This window comes from Limanda limanda, chromosome 9 (genome assembly GCF_963576545.1).
Source record: "Limanda limanda chromosome 9, fLimLim1.1, whole genome shotgun sequence".
NCBI lineage: Eukaryota > Metazoa > Chordata > Actinopteri > Pleuronectiformes > Pleuronectidae > Limanda > Limanda limanda.
In genome coordinates, this window is record NC_083644.1 from 7,348,054 (window position 1) to 7,373,514 (window position 25,461).

General features: G+C 43.7%; 2 protein-coding genes across 3 annotated transcripts in view; one reads left to right on the top strand and one right to left on the bottom strand.

Moving 5' to 3' along the window:
- kank4 (KN motif and ankyrin repeat domains 4) overlaps positions 1–15,794 on the bottom strand; it is a 72,436-nt gene extending 56,642 nt beyond the window's left edge. The window contains exon 1 of one of the 2 annotated variants that reach the window (XM_061078844.1): positions 15,735–15,794. The gene's annotated coding sequence lies outside the window, so the exon portion shown is untranslated. Of the gene's footprint in view, positions 1–12,448; positions 12,479–15,734 lie in introns of those variants that run through there. The other variant, XM_061078845.1, reaches the window with a different exon arrangement.
- Positions 15,795–16,738: 944 nt separating this feature from the next.
- Positions 16,739–24,927, top strand: usp1 (ubiquitin specific peptidase 1). Its single transcript, XM_061077633.1, has 9 exons — positions 16,739–16,835; positions 19,176–19,405; positions 19,530–19,671; positions 19,933–20,034; positions 20,260–20,429; positions 20,748–21,508; positions 21,712–21,870; positions 22,088–22,289; positions 22,474–24,927. The coding sequence occupies exons 2-9, from the start codon at positions 19,236–19,238 to the stop codon at positions 23,222–23,224; spliced, it is 2,457 nt and encodes an 818-aa protein (XP_060933616.1). The 5' UTR covers positions 16,739–16,835; positions 19,176–19,235; the 3' UTR covers positions 23,225–24,927.
- Positions 24,928–25,461: the final 534 nt, after the last annotated feature.

Genomic DNA, 25,461 nt, shown 5'->3' on the forward strand with positions numbered 1-25,461 from the left:
AAATCTGGGCCGCTGGGCTGCGGCCAAATTGCTGCATTGCACAGAGAGAATTGAAGCGGCTTAGTCAGCTGCAGACAATGCACAGCAGTGGCATCATGACACAGAAAAACAAAGCGTGAGAGGGTCAGTGTTGGTTTGTGTTGGCTTTCACTATCTACTGGGAAACGGCAAGACCACACAGCAGAGACAAACTGCAGGGGGGGTTCAGGCCTGATGCCACAAGCTGCCGGGTTTAAATTCTTAACGATTCTTCTTTTCAGGTTTTCTGTTAATTACCTGCAAGTACTGTCCATGCAGTGCAGCCCGGTTCGTAGAGTTTGAATAGAAGACATTGTGTATTGTTTTGGCTCCACAGTCACTGAATTGAAAAAGGGAACAATTGATAATTTCCAGTTCTAATGGTTTTCAGGGGTGGCCCCTTGTATCCAGAGTCCGCTAATTATCGGACAGTGCACCTCCATTCACACAACTATGAATGTAAACACACTCAATTAACATTGAAAGATGAAGTGTGCTGCAGAGCAGACACAATAAAAAAAATTGTAATTGTTTAAGTACTTTTACTGTGAAAGGATAAATCTACAGACGGAATTTAGCAAAAATGCTCATGTTAGCATGCTCACAATGACTTAGGGTCGGGTACCCCAATCAAGAACCAATCAGGGACCGGTTCCTACACGGCCAGTACCTCACAGAACCAATCACAACCTTTCCTCTGCCTCATATCGGTGCCTGACACCAGTAAACTTAGCCAACGCACAAAACTTTAAAGTACCAACTCTGCAATCTCTTTAATTGCCAACGACAACAACAAGGAAACGTATACACTCACAAACGCTGTCAGTTTTTTCTCTCCAGTGTAAATATGTTGCACTCCACCTGAGCTGCTGATTACTTCCTGCCGGCCCCTCTGAGGCTGCAGCTCCAGCACAGTCCCTTTTGGAGCCAGGTATCGATCCTGTGTTTGTGGAGTGCCTGTGGTACGACTGCTCCTCTCCGCCGGGCCTCTGTTGCAGGCGCCTGCGTGCACCGTGAAAAACTGCAAGTTGTTCAGTGTGGCTGCACCCTGTTACCGCCAGGGTCTAAAACATGCATTACACATTATGAGTATGAGAATTCCCAGTGACAGCTGACCACACAGACAGGAACAGGAAAGTCTTCTCCATGCACACCAGCAGAGACTAAACTAATTTACTCCGAGGGTTGAGTTTGGATGAGAGTTTCAGTAAGACTCTAAATGGGGTTAAGAAAATATGGCTGTGGTGCAGTGGAGTATATTCCACAGGGTCCGTACCCCAACCCGCATTTGAGATGCCAAATATAGATATAAAGAGACGTGAATTCTCCCTAGCCCCCCTCTCACCCACCACCGCTGCCTCTAAACACATCTCGTTTCCTCTCTTTCCCCCTTTTTCCCCGTCTCAGTCTCTCGCTTCTCCCCCCTTCCTCCATCTCTCTGCATCTGATTTGCTCGATGCAAAGAGAGATGCTTGTGTGTTTCAGGGACCCGCTGCTGACGGATAGAAATATCTGAGAGACGTACAGGCTGAAAGATAGATAGGGAGGAAAGCACGGCCTCTGGAATGCTGTACCTGCTCGATCATCGCTCTAATGTCTCTCTCCCAGGCCTCCTGTCTCCCTCCTCCCATCATCCCTCCCTCCTTCAGTCCTATTCACTCCCTCATTTTTATTTATCCCCTGCTTTTTTATACAACCCCCTCCCTCCCTACCCTGCTCTTTCCTTCCCTTTCATTTATCTATTTCTCCATCTCTAAAAAAAACAAGCACAAGATCTCCCCCACCACCCGTGTCGTCTTCCTCATTGTGTCCATTCCTCAGATGCCGCCTAAAGTCAACACTCCGCAGGATCCTATCTGTCGAGCAAAATGCTTTCCAGCAGGATTAAAAGCATGCAATGCTGACTCCAAATCTGTTATCTGATTGGCTGACATGGAGAGCTGTCTGTGGATTTTAGTTACCGGGGAGAACAGCCAGATAATGGCACCGTGTCAGCGACTTCTGGAGCTGCAGGGCCCAGAAGATGACAGGAGAAATCAGAACGGCCATGTGCAAGTAGGGAAAAGTCTTTGTCACGGTTTCTGGTCACCTTTTTTAAAATTTGTATTATTATTATTATTCATAAGTACATTGTAAGAATCATGAACAGAATATTAACATTCTGCAAATGTCAATGTGAGGCATGACCAGTAAATAGTGCACATGGAAAGTGTACATATCATTTTATTTTCTGACATAGACACACAACTGCTTTTCAAAAGGGGAAATGCTGGCTTCACACACTGGGCCTGATTGACAGAAGAAGAGGACTCACTAATGACACAATCCTGCTGATTGCAGCCATTCATGGGGGGTGCGCCGGTTCAAGTGCTGCAATCAAACATGGCTGTGTCACATTGACACCTGCGCCGTCTCTTCCTCCCTCCTCTCATGCCTCTCACTCTCTTTCTCAACTCTCTAGTCCTACGTTAGTGTCACTGTCCTTCAAATGATGCAAAGTGGACCTGGGAATGCACCTGTAATACGGTAATATGAAATCACCCTGTATTTTATCAGTTTTTAGCGTATTTTAACATTACAGAGTGTATCTGTCAAACAGAATGAATCCAAAATTGGTTTAGCTCACATTCACTCATCAGGCTAATGAAATCATTGGAAGGGTATTGATCACAACACATGGTCAGCAGCGTTTGAGGGACGTTGGGGGCCCCAGGCAAAAAGGGACTTGATCTAACCAACATGATCCCAAAACGTTCACACTGTACATTCACATAGATAATAGTTAAGTAGTAGAGTTTAAGTGTAAACCCCCATCACCATCACCACCAAACCTCTAAAACTAATAAAGCTTTTGGCAGAAAGCTTTTGGCATGAGGCCTCGTGTGGACGTTTCCAACCACGGTGCTGTTGCAGTTAATCATAGAACTTAAAGGAGGTTCTCACAAAATGTTTGTGGACTAACGTAATCAGTTTTTCTCAGGGGCCACACCTCTAACAAACTACTAAGTGAAATACACACGTGTGAAAGTTTAAGGTTCTCTCTTCATTGTCAAACTTGGAGAAAATTGAGTTGCAGCCCGTGTTCACATCCAACAATACACACAAAGACAACATCGACTGTGACGACAACTCACAACTGAGCTAGTGCAGGGAATGGAAGTTCATGCCGAGGACAAAAGAGCTGCTGTGCTAACCAGTGTCAGTCTGGTCCCTGATGTGAAATGAGTGTTTAAGCGAGAAGTTGTGAGAACCTGATGAGCACACACACACACACACACACATACACACACACACACACACACACACACCCCATCTCTAAGGTGGAGGAACAGACAGATTTATGAAATCCCAGAGAGACAGCAGCTCCACTGAGGCCAAACACGAGAAAGATTCAGACTGAGACGAAGCTTGAAGCTCATGAGCAACTGTGTGTGTGTGTGTGTGTGTGTGTGTGTGTGTCTGTGTGTGTGTGTGTGTGTGAGTGTGTGTGTGTGTGTGTGTGTCAGACGTCACTACATTCATGTGCAGAGTAGTCTCAAGCAGACAGTTGTATTCAGCAGCGAAGCATTCATCTGTTGATCTACATTCCTGTGCTTCATGCAAACCATTAGAGCAAGCTATCTCAGCGCAGTCAGTTTGAAAGATGGGAAGCACATCAAACAACCTTTACACACACATGCACTCTCACACACACACACACACACACGCACACACACACACACACGGATGCCCTCTATTGAAGAAAAAATGTCTCCCGTCTCCGTGCTCTCAGTCATCTCATTACTTTTTTCTCTCTTTTCATCTTTGTTTCAGCTCGGCCTTTCTTCTTCTCTATTTTACATCTTCCCTCTCAGATGTGTAACGTAATGACTACCTTAGAAACAAACACAGGTGTGTGTCTGTGTGTGTGCGTATGTGTGTGTGTTTGTGTGTGTGTGTGTGTGTGTGGAGGATAGAGAGTGAATCTTCTCTTTGACTGGCATGGGATACAAAACTTTTATTAGATCAAAATGACTCATCAGACATGCAGGGGGAGGCTGTGGGGGGGGGGGGGGGGGGAATTGAGAGCAAGATGGTGATAAAAGCCATCACTCAGTTGTCGCAGGTGCACGACACCAGGGCAAAACAATACTCTAAACACAATTTGAATACATGTTGACTCCTGCAATTCATCGCTGACGCCTTCGGCAACAAACCAGTTGAGAAAACAGCGAAACACAAAAAACAAAACACAGCCCACGCACCTGCACACACGAGGGGAATGGATGCACGAAAAAGCTACAGCGGCGGCAGCTCGCGCAATCATACATGACCTTTGAAGAAACAGCGTCAGACACTAGATTTATCACCAGAGGATAAACGGTGAATTTTTAGAAGCGAACGAGATTATTAAACTGACTCAATCGCAATCTGGTTCAAAGGGTGAAGAACACAAAACATCAGGTATTAACAAAAACACACAAACTTACACATATATCTTGTCACGTGTGCATCAGGTATTCGACATAGCCGCAGTTTTCTTTTTGACAAAAGGATGGTTTGAGGAAGTTGTAGAGATGATTGTGTGTCTGTGTGCACGTGAGTAGGTCTTGTTTTACTTTGTTAGTTGTCACACACCTCTGACGTTTGTCTAGACAGATTTGATTTGCTCTATAAATCTCCTAAAGGACGTTACTCGCTCCGCTCATCCATCGTGTGCATATCACGCTTTTCTAGTCTTATCTACCACACAAGCCACATTCACCAATTCACGCACACACACACACACACACATTCATACAGCAATATTAAATGCTGCAATTTTTCTATGACGCACTGTTCACCCACTGCTTGCATAGCATCATGGGAAATATGGGGATCAGTATCTTGCCCGAGTACAATCACATGCGGGCTGAATGACCTTTCACATGGGTCAAACATATGTATATATTCATACATATTGTATAACTATATAATACATGCACATGTTTGAATAATAATTACGTTCATGATCAGCTAATGCAATTATTATATAAATCAATTTTAAGATTCCCAGCCCAATTGGTGTCAGAATAGCAGAAAGTAAGTAAGTCAGTGCAGAACAGTGCACACTATGAAGTGAGAGTCATAAACTTCCAAATGAGGAGAAACATATAATCAGCGGCAGCAGGTTGATTATAGAAGTGGAGCTGATGACGAGCTGTGAAAGCCGGGGAATGCTTGAAATCAAGTACTCGGTACAAAGTGTTGTCAAGTCAAGTTTGCTGGTCCACTGTTAAGAAATGTTAAATCAACAGCCAGACACCTCTGTATCACATTTGATTCGACAGCCTTATTAAATTGTGTTACTTTCACCTGCTGCGATGCTCTATTAACAAGCACCAGTCAATCCTCACGGTCTCAGTGAGGAGCACAGTGCTGAATTTTTAACCAACACCAAGCACAGGGCTCGTAGCTCTCCAATTCTGGCCTCCTTTTATTGGCTGCCAGATCATTCAGAATTGATTTTAGGACTCTTTTTATATAACTGTTGAAGCTGAGCACGCTCTGGCTCCCGGTTATATGATGGAGCTACTAACTCCCTTTGCTTTGAGCCGTAATCTACAGATCTACCAGCAAACACTTACCAATAGTTCCTAAATCAAAGATGGTTTATCATCAAGGTAAATATTTGCTTTTAATATATTTGAAAGAAAAGCATTTTGAATGTCTGATTCATAACTGGTATATGTGTGTGTTATATGTATTTTGTAAAACACTTTCTACCCTTGTTTAGATAAATACTATAGAAATATGAGTTTATTATTATTAGGCTGTATTATTGTTATAAGCCATGTGTAAAGGCCTTGTTTCCCTGTCAATCAATTCACTGAATACATTCAAACACAGGGCCAAACATGCTGCTGCCATAGAGTTGAATGAGATATGAAGAACTGTCCAAATGCAGATTTAATACCACAATTGTCTGTTTCCCTCCTCACATGTGTATTGTTGGTTCCATGGATTTACAGTAGATCCAACCTGCACTTTTACGAGACACACTGACGTCTTAGAAACGAGGAATCAGCAGAAGCCGGAGCGCCGATGGTCGTAAAGTGAGCACTGATGCAGCATCTGCAGAACGCAGCTTTAATAGACCGCTGTATCGGAAACTGTGCGATGCAATAAAGCTGGATTTGCTTATGCTTCAGTGGATAAAGTATGTGAGTGTCGCAGTGTGAGTCATTGGACCTGAACCAGCTCACTGCCACTGCTCCGCTGTGAAGCCTCGTCGTTTTTCCTCGAACATTCAAACTTAACCTCTGAAGAATAATCGTTAATTCAGGTTGAGAACGCAGAAGATTCTTCAACAAACACACACACACAATAGGTCTTTGCCTGTGTGCAGGGAGTGGTCACTTTCAACAACACTTCAGCTGGAAGTTCCTGCCTCCCGGTGCCAACCAATTACAGCGCAGTATTTAACGATGAAGGTTCCATTAAGGAAGTCCCAAGTTACCCCCTCTGCACTCTCAGCTCCTTTCACGACAGACGCTGTTTTTTCCTGCCTGTCAATACCAGGAACCCATTAAGGAGCAGTGGTGGCGACACAATGCAGGGAAATAATGTAAGGATGGACCTGTGCCATTCTTCCTGAGTGTTGCTCCTTCAGAAATGTCCGGGCGTGTTACATCATTTCTGGCCGAACTGCAGCTTCACATTTCTACTTGACAAAACCCTGGCTGTATAAATGATGCTGCATCGCTACATCGGACATCGTACCTGTGTTATATTTTCAGTTCATGGACTTCAGTCACAAATGTGGTTTTGATTCAGTGCGATGTAACATGATCACAGCAAATTTTTGGGTCACCTTATTTACAAATTAGGCAGAAATATGTTTTAAATGCTTATTCTTTGTTACTTCTGACAAGGAGGGAATGTTAATATCTTTGTTTATGTGTTTGTCAGCATGATTATACAAAAACTACTTTGTGGAGGGATAGGACATGACACGATCTAGATCAGGGGTCGGATACAGGATTTAATGACCGTCTAGAATGACAAGAAAATCAATCCTAACCTTGACAGAGGTAATAACAGTGGACCAGATAAGGCGGGAGTCTTTGAGTTGTGGCGTGTCCCGTGATTTGAACAACACTAAACTTCAGTGTCAGATTCCAATTGAGTTCTGCCAACAGAATCAAAGTGAAGGTGAAACAGGTTCAGAGTCTGTTGCACAGATCCGAGCCAGCTGACATTCCTTAAAACACAAAATCTGCTTTCAGGGCAAAGAAAGAAATCTGCCTACCTTGGCAGTGACTTCAATGCTGCCCTGGATAACGGCCAAATGAATGGGCTGCATCAACGGCAGCCACTACAAACTTCTGAATCGTCCAAGGCTAGAACACTGGTGTTCTTAAAATTCTCGTTTGGTGAAAAGCAAATGAAGTTAAAACTTTACGATGGATCTGCACAGCTATGTCTCTATATCTTTAATTTGTTTCCATTTTTTCTAAGGACAACATGTCTGGAATAAAGTAAAATAACAACTTTGAGAATTTCTCTTATCATACTACCCAGGAGCGTTTCATGGGACTCAAGGGGCCTCGGGCAAAAGAGAGGGCCGTACATCAAATGGAACCAGACCCCCCCATGTTACCAAACCACATAATTTCAGTCTTCAAACAAACATTTTTCTCCCAAAATTATACCCAAAGTGGATACCGTGCATACACATAAAAAAAGGTAAAGCAGTAAAACCCAACCACTATCATAGACACTTCCAAAAACGCTTTTAGACGTTCTAGTCCTAAACCAAGCCTCATAAATTGTGAAGCTTTTGGAAGAAGGCAAGTGGCATTTGTATCAGGGTACATAATAAAAGATGAACAAGATTGACGCCTAGCACAATGGATGCCTGAGGAAAATATGCCACATCTTGGGTACAGAATTTGAAGGGGTTCTCACAAAATCGTCATTGTTGTGGAGTGGACTAACGTAATCAGGCTCATCTAAGGGGGCCCCCTCTCAGCTTGGGGGCCCCGGGCAATAGCTTGTGTTGCCCACCCTGTTGCAACGCCCCTGATACGAACCAACTCAACAAAAAAGGTTCTGAGGACCACAAACCGACTTTACATGAACATCTGCAAAGTCCCGCTGTTTGCTTGAAGGTGCTCAGTCTCTGGGAAGCTGTGGTTTGCAGAACAGATGTGCTACAGGCACAGAGTACACACACACACGCACACACATGCACACACACACACAGACACACACCTCTGGCCCGGTGTGAACTCGTCCTTCTGCTCACACTGACAGGAAGACATCCACCAACACGGTGAAGGAGAGGGAGAGAGCTGCGAATGCATGGCACAGCTGAGAGATGGTGTGTCAACAGAGAATGAGATTAGTAGTGCCATCCCTAGGCGTTCGCTCAGCTGGTGTGTGTGTCTGTGTGAGTGACTGTGTGTGAGTGCAGGCTGTTGGCACTCATGTAGCTGTGTGTGTTCTCAGTGAGGGTTTTTGGCTTCTTTGACTGACACAGACAACAGAGTTTGGGGAGTCTCTCTCCCTCCCACAGCACTAAGAAGCCTGAAAGCTCCTTAACCTTAACTCTGCCACTTGTTAGATGTTAGACTAGAAATAGAGAGATGTGTATGAGTGGGGTTAAAGCAATGAAACACACAACCTAGCCTGTTTCACTCATTTTCAGGCATAAAGAAACAAAGCACATACACACACTTCACACTCTCTTTTTCTATTGTTTTAGCTTTACGGTGGATAAGTTGATTTGATGAAGAAAAATAACACATTTATCCGTATGAGTGATCAACTGAGTGCACACACAACCACACACACTTACACACACACACACCCACAGATGCTGTGTGGGCCATTAAAGGCATTTGCAGGTTCAGTGAAGCCTCAGGAGGAGTCAGTGGATGTCAGAGTCTGGAGAATATGAACCACATGGGAGTACCGGGCGCTCGGCCAGTCGAGACAGAGCGCAGACTGGCACCAGTCAACTTCACACACACCCACACACACACACACACCATGAACACACACCATGCACATTACAACCCAGCTCGGCTCTCACTCAGTGGGAAAGCAACCTGCAGCACACTGCTATAGACACGCCACACACACTCACACACACACACATCTACTAGTGTGTGAAGGAATTGTGTCATGTGCCATGAGGTTTGTGCTGAGTAATTTCTTTACTGACAGCCATCGTTAGAATAATGAACATGAGAAATTGTTATGTACAAGAGCTGTGTGTTAGTACTTGTACTCATACCTATGTGAGGTCCATTTTAAGCGTAGACCCTACAGTGTGAGGACATTTTGACCGGCCCTCACTTTTTCGATGTGCTGTTTGAGGGTTAAGACTTGGTTTCAGGCTTAGAGGTAGAATTAGGTGAGGGTGATACATTCAGTTTTGACGGTTAAGGTTAGGGTAAGGGGCTAGGGAACACATTATATGTCAATGAGTGTCCGCTCCAAGATAGAAGTACAAGAATGTGTGTGTGTGTTCCTGTGCTTGAATACACTTTTCCATCACATTAAGCAGCTAAACTGTTCATATGCAGTTCTACCTATAGCTGGGTCCCTGGTTGCTTTTCCTCCTGTGGGTAATTTAAACAGTTTCCTTTGGGCTGCTCTCTCTATCGATTCGAGCACACTGATGTTTGGAAAGCGTTCAGTTGAGCATTTTCACGAGCCGAGGTTAGCGTGTTAGCACGCTCATGTTTAGAACTAGCTGTCAATCACACAGTATCCACGCCCTAACTCATACTGTCCTCAAGGGAGAAATACATAATTTTCTCAAAAACTTCTTTTAAAACCAGCCCTCTGCTGGTCATTTGAGAAAATAAAGGTTTCATGCATTGTCTTGACCCGGAATCCACACGAATTTTTATATACAGACTATACACTAAACACTGGGAACTTCATTTTCAGGTATTTGGCCGTGCACCAAACAGGTGGACAAATTAATAATTACAAACAAATTGTTGTACCAATTGACTCAACTGCTGTTGAGCTATTTTAATCAAACGAGCAAATGTCAACCTCGTAGTGGTGCTGGAGAAAACGTCATACATCTTGACGTTTGCTGCTTTGGTTCAGCAACATCACAGCTGCAGGTCACAGAAACATAAACCCCATATACACAGCAACCACTGCTATTGGAAACACACCAGAGTCTGTGACTAAGTTCCAAACAAATCATTTTAAAGCTGCCAAAGCATCGCAAAGCTTGCAACTCTTGCTTTTGCTGATCATGAATATTTGAACTTGACTTAAATGATTACAGGCTCCTCTGAGTGCTCAGCAATTTCTATTTGACTTGGGATTACAAAACCTTATAAGATCGTATTAGATAAACTTAAAAATTCATGGGTATCAAGCTACAAAAACAAACAGTTTTGCTTTAATTTGTTTCCTGAAAAGTTGACATTTCCCAGGGAGATGATTCAATCAGACAGCGTCAATTTGAAAATCACACTACATGGATATTGTCACAGCGAATGCCTCTAACAGCCACCAGCGCGTGAGCCGGTGTGACTCACCTCTCTGCACCTCCGAGGGAATCACACTGACATAAAAATATCAACATACGCACACAGCATGGGACGGCACACTCTAATGCGGGTCAGCCATGTCTCGGAGGACTGTGTGCATGTGTGTGTGTGTGTGTGTGTGTGTGTGTGTGTGTGTGTGTGTGTGTGTGTGTGTGTGTGTGTGTGTGTGTGTGTGTGTGTGTATGCTGTAAATAACAATGTGCCCTTTAACCTGAGCATAGATGGATAAATCTTTAAGCCAGTGAATCCAACACACACACACTTACAGGTTTGCACAGCCATCCTTGTTCAGACAGTGCTTTGACTTCCATTCATTGTGGACAGCCTAACCAAAGCCTTATCTGTAACATTAACCATGACCAATTCACACCTAACCCTACACTTAAAGGTTCAGTGTGTAGGATTAAGTGACATCTAGTGGTGAAGTTGCATGTTGCAGCTGAATAACCCCTCAGCTCACCCTCCCCTTCTAAACATGAAAGAGAACCTGTGGTGGCTTCAGTTGTCATAAAAACTCCAAATGTTTAGTTTGTCCAGTCTGAGCTACTGTAAAAAAAACATGGCTGCCTCCATAGAGAGGACCTATGGTATTTCAAAATAAAGGGCCCATTCTAGGGTTAAGAAAAACAACAATTTGTGCAATTAAGATAAAACACACTAGTGAAAACATCACTAGGATTATTCTATATTAATTTTCTGCCAATTCATCTAAATCTTACACACTGAACCTTTAAATTACCCACAATTCACTCCTCACCCCTAAACTTAACAAGGACCTTAAGTTCAGCCTCATCAGGACCAGGCTTTGGTCCCCATGAGGCCTTTTGGTCTTGAAAAGCTCAGTGGTTATGCTGGAAGGGGTCCTAACACAAATAAAAACACATTCACACAAACACACACGCACACACAATGTGGCACCCTGTAAACATGCCGAATGTAACAGGAACGCTTTGCCTTGTTAATGCTGTGTAGCTGCGGTCAGCCAGCCAACCATGGCCGATGCTCTGTGGCATGCAGAGCAGTGACCAAGACCGACTGAGAATACATGCAGACGCTGAGCGAGCAGAGAGAGAGACAGGCAGGTTCTGCATAAGAGAGGGAGAGAGAGAGAGAGAGAGAGAGAGGGAGGTGGAGAGGCAGAGCAGGGATGCTCAGTAAATGGATGCAGAGAGGATCACTCCAAACAGCAACAAACATCCCTGGCTCCTGCTCCTCTTGCCAGATGGTTAGCATGTTTCCTACAGTATGTGTGAATGGTAACTGCGTGCATATGTGCACATCAGGCTCCAGCTGAAAAACATTAGTCAGGCCGGCAGGGAATTTAACTGAAACCTGGCGCTGCTAATGAACCGCTCCGGAGAAGGGATCAACCGGTATGGAGAGACATTACAGAGAGAGGGAGAGAGAGAGAGGAGAGGGGGGGGGCGTGATTCTCTGTCAGCATGATTGTACATACATGCACAGATATGTACACGCATGCCTGGTTTGCAGTATCTGATCAACACACAGATGCTGAGGATCCCGGAGCTCGGCGCAGATAAACATGGACACACAGAGCGATGCAGATGATAAACGCAGCATCTCTCGTCTCTTAGCGTCTGGAATGTATAACAACTCGAAGATGTAGATTCGGTTTGTGAAAATGCAGAAAAACCTTCTTTACTTAACTATGTGTGCCAAGATGGGAGAGACATGAATTACACATGGGGCAGCAGATAGAAGCAAAGGAGGATGTGTAAAGGATAACAAAATCTGACAGAAGAGGAGGAGAGGATTACAAAGGAGGCATAGGGGTGATGAATAGAATAAAAAGCTGAGAAAGAAAGAGTAGAATATAAAGGAAGATGTATAATAGGTGCAGGGAGAATCAGTGTTGTCCTTACCTGTGCAGCTGTGTGTGGTATCCTCTGGGATTCAAAACGTAGTATGGGGAAGAAACTCCAGCAACACTTTCTATGTCCGTTCCAAGGTAACGTGCTTTTATATATCTCGGTGTATCAGCTGAGGGAAACTCACTACGCCGGTGCTCTCGTCTACCTGCGTGGGTTTTGCGTGAATGTATCCTATCTGATGATGAATAGCGGTGACTGAAACGAGAGTACTACGCTGGAGGGCGGACAGACTGGCTGGAACAGGAGAGCAGAGGCAGAGCGGAGAGAGCAGACTGAGTGGGACGGAGGAGCTACTGTTGCCTAACGTCAGAGCGGCTGGGGCTGGATACACCCCCCCCTCCTTCAGCGGGCATCGAATGGGAGTCGCTCAGATGCTCTAAAGTATGCAGAGAGAGAGAGGGAGGGGGGAGAGAGAGAGAGAGAGAGAGAGAGAGAGAGAGAGAGAGAGAGAGAGATGTGTGCAGCCCAAGATCTGATCCGATCTGATATCCACGCACATGCATACACTCATAAAGAATCTCATTAACGCTCTTTTAACGGACACAGACACACACACACACACTCTCTACTACTCTTAAGTGAGCAGTGCCTGTGAGAAGCATGGATTTCCACTGAAAATAAATGAGAGAGAGGCAAAAACAGCTCTCATTGCAACTGATTGAGATTGACTGTTCCACTTCTGCCTTTTTTCTATGTGAAACATTTTAGCTTGAGCTCCGGAGGGAGAGGAGGTTCATACACTAACCAGAAGGTCGGTGGTTCGATCCCCGGCTCTTTCAGCCATAGAGCTCTCTAAATTACTCCTGACGGCTGTGCTGACAGTTTATGTGCAAGAAAATGCTGAATGAAAAAGGTTCTGAATGTGTGCATGAATGGGTCAAGTGTTCATAAGACTGGAAAACTGCATATATATAATAGATGATTGACCATTTTCCTTTTCATGGCCTTTATATTAAACAATGCGCCCACAGCCTGTGACGACTGTAACACATGAACGTTTCCCTGATTTTATGTTAATTAAATCAACATTTCTCTCTGAAATGGAAAGACATGATTCCTTCGTTTCAAATACAATGGATCAGAAACATCTTATACGATGTGAGGTTAGAAAAAACCAAACACACTTTCAAAAGTTTACAAACTGACAAATTCTATAAGATTACACCAAGTTTTTTCTGAGAATTGCTCGACAAAAACGAAATATGTCAAAAGATGCTCTATCTCGCAATGTTAAGGAAAGTGAAAGCGTTTCCCCCTGATACAGATCTGCACAAAAATGTTATGAGTTCTTTCCGGACCCATATTACATCCTTCTACCAAGTTTGACTGTAATGCTGCTAAATAACACACAAGCAAACAAATCAGAGGAAAACCTAACCTCACTTCACAGAGGTAAGAATCTGGGAAAGATCTGTTATATGCACATGCTCATTCAGGGGTCATGCGAACATTGCCCTCACTTATGATAACATCTTAGTGTGATTTAATGGTTAATGGCTACAGGCCAACAAAATCAGACACAAAAAAACGGTGCATACATGTGTGTACAGAGGCTTTTGTTGTTGAGAGGTCGCCTGCAGGACATGCTTCTCATTCTTGGAGCGCACTATAGCCTGTCCCTCAACATGCTTTAATATCCCCTCCTGATGAAAAAGGTGGGTGGGGAGCCAGCTGACTGGCAGGGAGGGGTGGTGGTGGTGGGGGGGGGTTCATGTCATGGGCCAGGGCTTTGAGCTGACACCCACCTCTGCTGCTGCGGTGGCCGTGAGAGCTTCATGCCTCTTGGGACAAAGCCCGCCTTGATAAAGGCAAGTTCTGCTACTCAGTGCATGGAGAATGATCCTCATTACCACCACAGGTTAGAGGTTAAATTCCTGCTGGATCTGCGAGGAGGTGGCAACATGTCCAACGTGTTCGCATTCACTGTTGGGGGCCGTTTGTCCAAGCTCAATGAAGTTGGACTTTTTTCTTCTTGTTTTTCATTGAATTGGTGGTTTTATGGCGTCATAACAACGAGGCTGGACAGGACTCGTCTGCCCAGTGGAGGTCGGCTGTAGGCGCTTTGCTCAAAGAGCGAACAATCCACACTCAAGCCCTGTGTCCGTCCATAAAGGAAGAATCACGGAATGCTGCAGCCAATGACCCTGGATCAGGACAGATGCCAACTGGGCCCCAAGACGTGAGGGACACACACCCACATCTGATCAGCCTGTGGTGAACTTGCCTTAGCAGAGGGTGTGTTGTTAATAAAAGGCCGACACACTTGATGATGCTAATGTACACAACTGATGATGTCCACTGTAGGTCGCAAAAATCTACTGACGGTTGACAACTTATCGTCAAACTAGCTCGGAAGACCTTCAAACATAAAGGGGACATTCACCATCTTGTCCAAAGTTCTAAATCCTCTAAAAAATGGAGAATGTCTCCTGCGTGTTTTCCAGGGATGTGCATTTCTGAATCTTTAGATCAGATCTGTCCAGTGACAAAAAACAGGATTTGTTTTGATTCCAGTTGTGTATCACTGCACATCCTCAAACACAGATTTGAATTCAACACTCTGCCTTCAGACCACTTGAGAAAACGATGCTATCACCCTCTGCAACACACCTCCTGGTTGGGTTCTGGCTGGGATGTGATGTGACGAACCACAACACCTTCTGGACACATCCCCTGCTGGTTGTCACATCTATTTTCATTAGAAATACATTTAAACGAGGTGCGAGGCCTGTGACGTCCTGCTGCACTAATTTGCAGTGAATCAACCCCCTGCTGACGCCACCACAGAGCAGGAGATTGAGGTGATAGCAGCTGGGAGCTAGAGGCTGAGGATGGTGGCATATGCGGCGCCTCCATCCTCACCTCCAGGCACAGGAGCTCCACGCTGCTCCCCTCCACAGCTGCATCCTCCCTGCAGCATCACCAAGCCGGATAACACGAGTGGTCTGTGGAGGCTGAGGGTCTGTGTACCTCAAGCCCCCCGGGTGTTTGCTGCTGACAGAGCCAGGGCTGCAGCAGTGGATCGTCCTGCACACATGCAACCATCGTATAAACCAATGCATCCACTGGCTGCGTGCACAGGAGGAAACGACACATCTGGCGTTGCTCATTTTTCGACTGCAAATCCTAATCCGTGGCGTAAGAATATAAAAAACGCAGCAACACTCTGCAGCCTCGTCAAAACCAACACAGAGCAACTGGTTTAAAATGAATAGGATCTACCGCACTGTTAAACAGACACTGGTTTGTTTACTCTGGTAAGGAAACAGTATCTTACCGTTGAAGTCCAGGGAGGGACGCCAGTGATGTGATCAGATGCTCCAGTGGAGATGATGCTGGACCACTCAGCATCCCTTCCTCGAGTCAGTGTCGCCCCCGGTCGGTGGAAGAGGTGCACTGCCCTTAACAACCTGTAAAGGTGCTTCATTTTTATTTATTTATTTATTTATTTATTATTCGTGTTTTTGTGTGACAGCAGATTTTCCCCAAAACACAACAAAATGCAAGTGATGCGTCGCATATCTTGTTATTAATAATAACATATAAAACATATATTTTTAGATACAGTTCAGTAAAAAGGATGATTGTCAAGTTGCAAAAGATATAGCAAACCAACACTTCCGTTTAAAAACAAAACACTACAGACTACAAAGCTATTCAATCAAATTTTATTGGTATGGTATGGCCCATATATACAAATCATAATTTGTCTAATAAGGTTTAACAAAATGTGACATCGGCAGATCTTAACCCTTAACAAGAGTAAAACTAGTAGTAAACCAATAGTCCACCATCAGGCTCACAATGATCGGGTGGTTGTTTATTATTATTATTATTATTATTGTTATTATGGTTGTTATGGTTACTATTGTATGTATTATTATTTATTTTGAAATAGATAACCTGGAGGATTTCCTCTGATCCAACGACAGCTCCGCTTTTACTTTGAAAGTCCCCCAATCTATCTATCAACGCTAACTTGACCAAGGGACTACAAAAATGGCTTCCGGGAGTAAGCAGAGAGGGGCCCGAAGGAAATAGGTGTCTTAAAATAAGCCTGAGATCTGGAATGCCATCATCTCCTGTTATATATTATATATCGTTAATCTGGCCACTCTTACCAGTTAACCCGTGTGGGTTTGAAATACATGTGGTCTTAGGGGTGACTGTTAACCGGACGTTGTCCCCGGGTGTCTTCCTACGGTGCCTCTGTTTTACCGGCGGCGGAGCGGACAACCGGGTCCTGCGGCAGGAAAAAGCGCCAACTTCTGCCTCCTCCTCGTCCCGGTGGTGGAAGTCTCAGTCCTCGGCTCCTAACCCTAAACCCGCTCGTCCCGGGGACATTTACCGAACTCTAACCGTGGCATGACTCGCTCAGGTAAGACCGGGGACAGATGTGGACACTCCAGATGTGTCCTAGCCTGGTTGTTGTCCTCCATAGAACCGCTAGCCGCCTCCCCGCCGCCTTGACCCACTTTACCGTTGCTAACTGCGACACGAACCCAACGCATCTTCCGCTACACAACCCGAACACACACAAGGGCTGCGAAAGCGAACTGTGTGTATTTGTCGTGTTTCTGCTATAACAATGATCCCTAAAGAGAGGCTCGGTGTTAGCTTTCACGTTATTCAGGTGGCTAGCCGTGTAGCACTGTGTTTACACCGGAGCTAGCTCGGGTGTAGCAACACAACTGCGAAGCATTTTACTTTCATTTTCACGTTTTTTAATCGTCGTTTGCAAGTTGGCACAGACTCAACGGTTCAATGGGAGGGACAGGGTCAGCTCAGCAGTGCAATAGTTACATTAATATACAAAGCAAGGTAGAAAGAGCTCACTATAATAAAGTCTAATACAATACGAAATGGAAATTACTCCAGAATACGTAAATTGTCACCACTTTCTAACTTTCTGCAAATTTTGGTAAGAATTTAAACATTTAAAAGCCCTTAAAAAGCCAATTCATTTGCATTAATAATAATAATCCTTACAATTTCAATAGGGCCTCCATCTGTCAGTGTGACATTTGTATGGAACTGAATGGATAGTGTGTGTAGATAGTTATTGCTTCGTTTGTGTGTCAGTTGTTTCACATTTTTTCAAAATAAAACTACAAACGGGCATAAAACCACTCTGATGGCGCCCATTCGAAATGAATGTGTTTCCTTCTTCTTGCCGCAGAGGAGCGCTGTTTTTTTATCAATACAAATATAATAACTAGGGCTGTTGTCCGGTACAAGGCCCTGGACCACGCCCACTAACCACGCGTTACGGGCCACGCCTTTTAGTGTCGACCACATGGCGAGGATTTAATGTAAATCGAATTAAAAGTTGTTGTAAAGTTGTACAAGGCAAATTGTAAAATGTTTATTTCCAGGCCTGGAAAAGTGCTTGAAAAAAATGAAATCCCAAATGTTTTGGAGAAGTCACGGAAATGTGTTATATTCATATTTTCCTGTCGTTCATTTACGCTGAGTTTTAAATAATTCATGCTTTGGAATTCTCATTGTTAGATTAAATACTACATTTTGTCACTTTTTCATGTATACACCAAGATTTCACAATGTTTGGTCATGTAAATTTTGGTTTAAAGTTATTGAAACGTCATGGAAATCCATTGGTTAAAACGTGTATGAACCCTGGTTTAGGCAATAGGTGGCGCTATCACTCTCACAACATACATACTCTCAGCTCTATTAGTGTAATAGATCTGTTAAGGTTAAAAACACTTGTTTCCCCTCCGCAACAACAAAGACATCTTTGCTTAATGAATCCTTTGATGTGTTCTTTGATTTAAAACCTGGGTGGAGTTGAATATTAAAGTCACAAACAAGTGTTATTCTTTCAGCTTAACATCTTCATAGTAATCACCTGAACAGCTAAACTCACTGAGCCGGAAACAGGATAATGAGAATATGCAAAATCAAATTCTGGAGCACTTTGAATTGCTGGGACAGGAGAAGAGTTTACCTGCTGAACTCAATATCCAGTCCTGCAAAACAAAGAAGACTCTGCTGAGTTTACAGAAAGACCGGAGAAACCGTCAGAAGAGAAACAATGAGGTCAAAGCAAAGGTGACGGCTTAAACGTTCACAAAAACTTACCAAACTTAGCAGAATTTTCAGTCTGGTTTAACCGATCTTCACAAAATTCGGTACACACTGCAGGAGTGTGTGTGTGCTTGTCTGTTACTGGTCACACAAACTGATAATCACATGTATTAAGTTATTTATTGATGATGTCGGATCATGACTCTGGATCATTCCACTCACTTTAACACGGTCCTGACTTTTGTGTTGCGTTACATTACATGCGTCTCTTATGGTCCAGGCCATCCATTGCATACCACATTGGGAACATTATATGTAAAAACTAAACAAAGTTTGTTCAAGCCGTCAAAAATATAATTTATTTTCCTGAATATTCAAACAAAAAGCAAAAGGGCCTTGGAACTGTCCGTGCTCGGGCCCTAATAATCAATCGTCTATCTCCTTTTCGTTTTTACAAAATTCAACCTATTTACATTCAAAGGTGCAGTGTGACATTCATATGTAACTGTATGGAGTGTGTGTCTGTGAATAGTTATTAAACATTTGTACGTATAGTTATTGCAACGTGTGTATCAGCTGCTTCACATTTTGTGCCTCAAACCGGCAGGAAAACAACTCTGAAGGCTCCCTCTTAAATTCCACTGTATGTGTTTCCTTCTTCTCACCACAGAGACGCACTGTCTTATCTCAGCGGAGAATTAATCGCCCGTCCAAGCGGCCCCGAAGAACGATGCCAGGTCTGCAGGGGGAGGATGTGGTGGCGGCGCTGGGGAGCCCCATCAAGAAGAGCAAACTGTCTCTGAGGTTCTTCCAGAAGAAGGAAGCCAAACGGGTGCTGGATTTCTCGGAGCCTCCAGCATATGAACCCAAATCGTCTGAACCAACAGAGCCTGAGGACAGGTGGGCCCATGGGGAATACAAAGTTCTGCATTGACGACAAATTATGTGTGGGGATAACATGGCCTTTTCAGATATGGTTAGCGACTATTTTAACAAGTTGTGTTTCTTCTCCACTGTTGAACAGCGGTGATCAGGTGGTTCCTGATCCTCCTGTGTGTCCAGAGTCACCTGGTCTCCTCCCGTCAGGTGAAAAGAGGGAGAACTTGGTTCCATTTGTGGGCTTCAACAACCTGGGAAACACCTGCTATTTGAACAGTATCTTACAGGTTGGTCACTTCCAGAGACAGAATTAACCATTGTCTTTGATAGCTGAAGCTACATACATGTGCACATTGCAATATTACATTTATGTTTAGAGAATTAAGATTTTTTTAGTAAGAAAAATGTATTTGACTGTTATTCCTGCTTTAATTTCATTTTGGACACTTGTTATCTTATTGATAACACAAGCTTTTTCGAGTTATCTATAGAGATGGATTTGATGTAAGGAAACTAATAACTTAACATGTGTCTGGTTGCACTTGCAGGTTCTGTACTACTGTCCAGGACTCAGAGGAGGCATAAAGAAACTCTACGAACTGTCTAAAAGAAAAGACAAACCAAAGGAAGAAACGGATACAAGTGAAGAGGTCGATGAAACACAAACAACAGTTTTATTTAGCAAAATTTATATTAACAAGAAGTCGCTCCACCAGACCCCAAACTTATTAAGAGTTGTTAGCTTTGCTCGTGTAACTTTAAGGCTTTTGTATAGTGAAGTGTTATTAAACCCATGCTATCCTGGTGTAATGTATTTGATCCTATAGTTCAAAGATCTTTTATTTAATTCAACTGTTTTATCTCCGTGTTCCCAGCAGCCAGAAGATGTAGCCGAGTCCTTGCCAGCTCACTTCGAGCTGTTGCAAAGCTTCAACAGTCTGATCACGTCAGTGGAGCAGCTGCAGTCCAGCTTCCTCCTCAACCCGGACAGCTTCAGTGACGGAGAGCTCTCCACCCCCCCGCGGAAAATCCTGAACACACTCAGGTAACAAAATCATTATTATCATCAATCGTACACAAGTGACAGTTCAAAGTATGACATGAAATAGAGAAGTGCTTTGTGTCTACCGACCTTCATGAGTTTTGAGTTACATTAAAACATTCAACTTTTATAATGTTTTACTTTCATAGATTTTATAAATAAAATCTGACCTGCTCTCTCAATCTAACCTATGAAATAGATACTCTGAAGTTTTCATCCGATTGATTATATAATTTAAAAATGATTTGCCAAACAAAGGTATTTAAATATTAAATTGTTTATAAAAATACATATATGTGAGATTATCTATTTTGTCAACAGGCAACTGAACCCCATGTATGAAGGCTATCTTCAGCATGATGCCCAGGAGGTGCTGCAGTGCATTCTGGGATACATCCAAGAGACCTGTGACACCCTCAGGAAGGAGCAGGAGGTAGAAAAGGAGGAGGAGAAGGAGGACGCGACAGAAGTCAAACTGGAGAGTGGTGATCACTTGGGTTCCAGCGACTCAGACGCTGCTGTAGCGGATCCCTCAGAAGGCCAAACCTCCACAGACGAGGACGGACAAGTCACTGGCAAGAGAAAGAGTGACACCGAGGTGGGAAATGCCAAGAAGAAGCCAAAATCTGTCAAGTCTAAGAAGTCTGATGTGGAGGAAGACAACAGTGGGAGAAATCCACCCTTCACCCGCTCCAAAAGGAAGTCCTCCAGTGACGACACGGTGGACAGTGCCCAAGAAAAAGGCGGAGAGAAGGAAGCAGAGGAGGAGGAGGCGGTGAAAAAGCTAGATGGGAAGGAGGATGGAGGGAGTGATGGTGAGGGGAAAGGTGAAAAGACGTCTAAAGAGGCAGAGGGGAAGAGGAAGAAACGCTCTAAGCTGAGCTGGTTGCGGCCTTCTGGGAAACAGCCAAGTATTTTCTCCAAATTCCTCAGCGTGGGGAAGATCAGCTCCATTAACACCAAGAACCAGATTAAGGTGGAGCCGGAGAACGGACAGAGCGACGAGCAAAGTCCGAAAGAGAAGAGCAGTGATGAGAAATCACCACAAAAGCTGGCTGAGGATGAGACAGTGAAACATCAAGGTATGAAACACAGAGCTCTGATAAAACAAAACACTTACTGTTCTGGTAAAATGTTGGTATGAGTAAATTCAATCTTACTTGGTTATTCTGTTTTTAGAAGATTACATAAATGCTCCTTCAATAGAGGAAATTAATAGAGTCTGGTCAGACACACATCATGACTATGTGACTGCAGACATTAAATACTTGTCTGTTTTATTTAGACGGCCTGGACCTGTTGGAGCGCCTGTTCCAGGGTCAGCTGGTTCTGAGGACTCGTTGTCTGGAGTGCGAGAACTTCACGGAGAGGAGAGAGGACTTCCAGGACATCAGTGTCCCCGTGCTCGATGAGCAACCCGGCAGCCCGGACGATCTCCCAGATGGTGAGGAGTGGTACAGCTTCCGTTTCCACAGTAACTCTTTGCAATGGGTTTTTAAAAAAAAGCAGCCATCATTCATTAAGCAGCATTAACCCATGAAGACCTAAAGGGGCTAAATAGAAACAACCCCCTCAAACCTCAGGGGTTTCTGAAGAGCTGACAGAATTGACAATGTTTACAAAACTTAAATTTCTCTAATAACCGATTTTACTCCCTCCAGTCTCTCCGGACCCCAAACCAGAGCTGAGGACACTGAAATGGGCCATTGGCCAGTTTGCTTCAGTGGAGCGCATCGTGGGAGAGGACAAATACTTCTGTGAGACTTGTCTTCACTACACAGAGGCCGAGAGAAGTCTTCTGTTTGACAAGACTCCTGAAGTCGTCACCATTCATCTGAAACGCTTCTCTGCCAACAGCCTAGAGTGAGTTCACTGCCAGCGCAGATTTTTGCTTTACTGTTCAAATTTCATTACGTTTTATTATGTTTATTAATTCTTTTTTAGTATTTTGCCCCAAAACTATGATAAGGGCTATGTTGAAGAGAATTCAAATTCAGTATGTGGTATTTATGATAGTAACTCATCTCCTTGTGTCTGTCCCTCTCAGCCTGGACCCATACGCTGGCCTCTCTAAGGTGAACACTCCCTTGCAGACTCCTTTTACCTTGTCTCTGGACGAGTGGTGCACACGTCCCTCCACCAAAGGGCAACACTACCAGCTGTTTGCTGTGGTCATGCACAGCGGTGTCACCATCAGCAGTGGCCACTACACCGCCTACGTCCGCATGTCTGACCTGAAAGACGTGGAGCTCTGGCCGCAGGGCGGAGAGGAAACGGAAAAGGGGGAAGAGGAGGAAAAGGACAGCAAAGAGGAAGTGCAGGTGAAGGAGGAGGCGCTGGACTACAATGATGGGGAAGTGTCCTTCAGCCTGAGGACGAGGGGACAGAGAGGTGCGAGTTTGGCGAGCAGCAAGGCGGGGGGCAAAAAGTCCGAGGGTGTGGTGGGACTGCTGGGCGGCCAGAGGAGTTTGACCAGCTGCGAGCTCGGGAGCAGCAGCAGCAAACACACGGATAAAGCCGCCAGCAGTTCAGCAACCGAGGGATCGAAACGCAGGAAGACGATCAACAGTCATAAAAAGGAGCCTGAGGAAGGAGAGGAGGCAGTGCTGCCCCCTTGTGGTGGGGCGGGGGCGCTGAACTCCCTCCAGGAGTACGAAGGCAAGTGGATGCTGTTTGATGACTCTGAGGTGCGTTTGTTTGAGGAGGAGGAGTTCCTCCGCGCCTGCTCTCCAGAGACCAGCTCCTCATCAACGCCTTACCTGCTCTTCTACAGAAGGATCCCTGAACCTGGATGCTAACACAAGGACTCAAGGTGGGGGAGGAGTGCTCGGAAAGAGAAAAGACAGTTGTAGTTTTTTGCAATACTACAAATTCTGCCCAAAATACTCTGGTTGCCATATTTAGAACCTGAGCAGAAGCTACCTTTCAGGCCAGAAACCATGGACTCAAGTTTGGGTTAGAAATCATATATTTCAGGAATGACTCGACTTGTCTTTCTACGTGTCAGGGATGACTGGCTTTTTGAGACTTTTTTTTTTTTGTACACGTTTTTTCTGTCCATAGTGTTTCTATGACACCGTCATTGTCTTTTCCATGTCCTCCTTTTTTCCCCATTTTATCAGTCATTGAGTTTCTATGGTTCCCTTTTACAAAATGGAAAAGCACTTTTAAACAAACATGTCATCAAGCGAAAATCTGAAATGCTGGAAAATGCTTTTTCCGAGCTGAAAGTGTCTCTACATTGTATGAAATTGGCTGCAGAGTAAACTGTAATTCGGTCACATCATGCAGCCACAAAAAAAATAAAAAAAATCTTCTCCATTCACACACTGAAGCAATCCGTTCAATAAGCCTTTATTCACCTATCACAGACATATCACTGACATATTTTTGTATGAAGCCTGATATTGATGGGATCAATGCTTGTAAACCCTGGAGTTTATGCAACACAAAAGCAGCAGCAGATATTTACATAAAACACAAACATATCTAATGTACAACAAGCTTGCACATATTTTCTTGGCGCTGCATTTTCAAGACGCTGATTCAGTTTGAGTAAAATGTTCATAACATTTCTTCAGTAAGCTGTTAGGGGTTGTTATAAGATAAGTTCAGTGAGGTTATGAAAGCCTTGTTCATCTTTCACTTCTTATTTAGTGTGTAACTAAAACTTCTCATATTTGGATGTGAAATGTTTTACAGTTTAGTTACTTATATTCAGGTTGTTCAGCTGTATTTCTGTTTTATGCTGTGAGGAGAAGGACGGGTCAGAGACTGGAGACGTTAAGTGTCATTTCTTTGACGCATGAGAAACCACATATTTCTCATATGTCAGAACATTGTGTATTACAGAGAACTAAAGAAACCAAACATTTAAATATCTCAAAAACAATGAATCAATTATCAAAATAGATGCAGATCACTTTTTGTGGATAAAGATCTTAGCAGCAGTACAGCTTGTCTCCAGTTGTTTCTGTTTAGATTTTATTCATTTTGTTCAAGGAATTATTTCATGAGAAAAAGTTTGAAAGTCCTGTGTTTGCTTTCCACCTGCATACCTGCTCATTTCCAGCATTAGCAGTTTAAAGGTTTTAATGTTTTGTTCTGCACTCAGACTCCAAAATGTCTCTGAAATTACAATTGATCACAACTATATTTTGTTTTGTTCTAAATCATTGGTTTATTGACAGTATCCCATTCGCGTTTTAATAATATGGAACCAGGTCATAAGCTAAACCTGAGCTGAACAATGTCTCCTTATACAGAATGTGTCCAGAGGATTGACTCAGTTCTAATTCAGCTGTTTTTCAGGAGAAATATATCATGAGCAAAGTTTCCAATGCAGGTCTTTGTGTTCAACAAAATGCTTGTTGACTTGTTTTCATAGATGAAACCAGTCAAAGTAAGTTTGTCCTTTAAACTGTACCTCATCCCAAATGTAACTATTCATGTTGGCAGTGTGGTACCGTGACCAATAAAGTTTTTACCTTTACCAAATGTGCTCCATGAAACCATGAGTGGATTTTCATAGATAACTTTACGTGGTGGCGTCATCTGTGCGCTGTAAGATCGAAGCCGGGTAAAGGAACAAGAAGCTTGCCTTAGTTATAAAATGAGCCCAGTGCAGCAGTGTGTACTTTAGCTGTAATGATGGAGGAAAGGTGCGAACAGTGTGTATCCCTTATAACAGTTATACACAATCATTATTCAGGCTGAAAAGATGTGTATCCCCCTATACCAGTTGCTAGGCTACAAAGATGTAGTCCATATTTATTCACTACAGGGACTGGATACAATGTGAAATATACACATTTAATTTGACAGCATTGTGTATTTGAATGAACATAGTTCATATGAAAGTTTTAAATAGCAAATGCAACATGTTTGGAACTTTGTTACTGAATTCGGACGCTATGTAATCAAAGGATACGAGACTACGTCCCTCATAACATTGTCAATTTATAGCAGGAAAAACAAATCATAGCTTTGGTTTTGTATTCTCATTGCATTGCAGTGAATGACACAGAGTTACCTG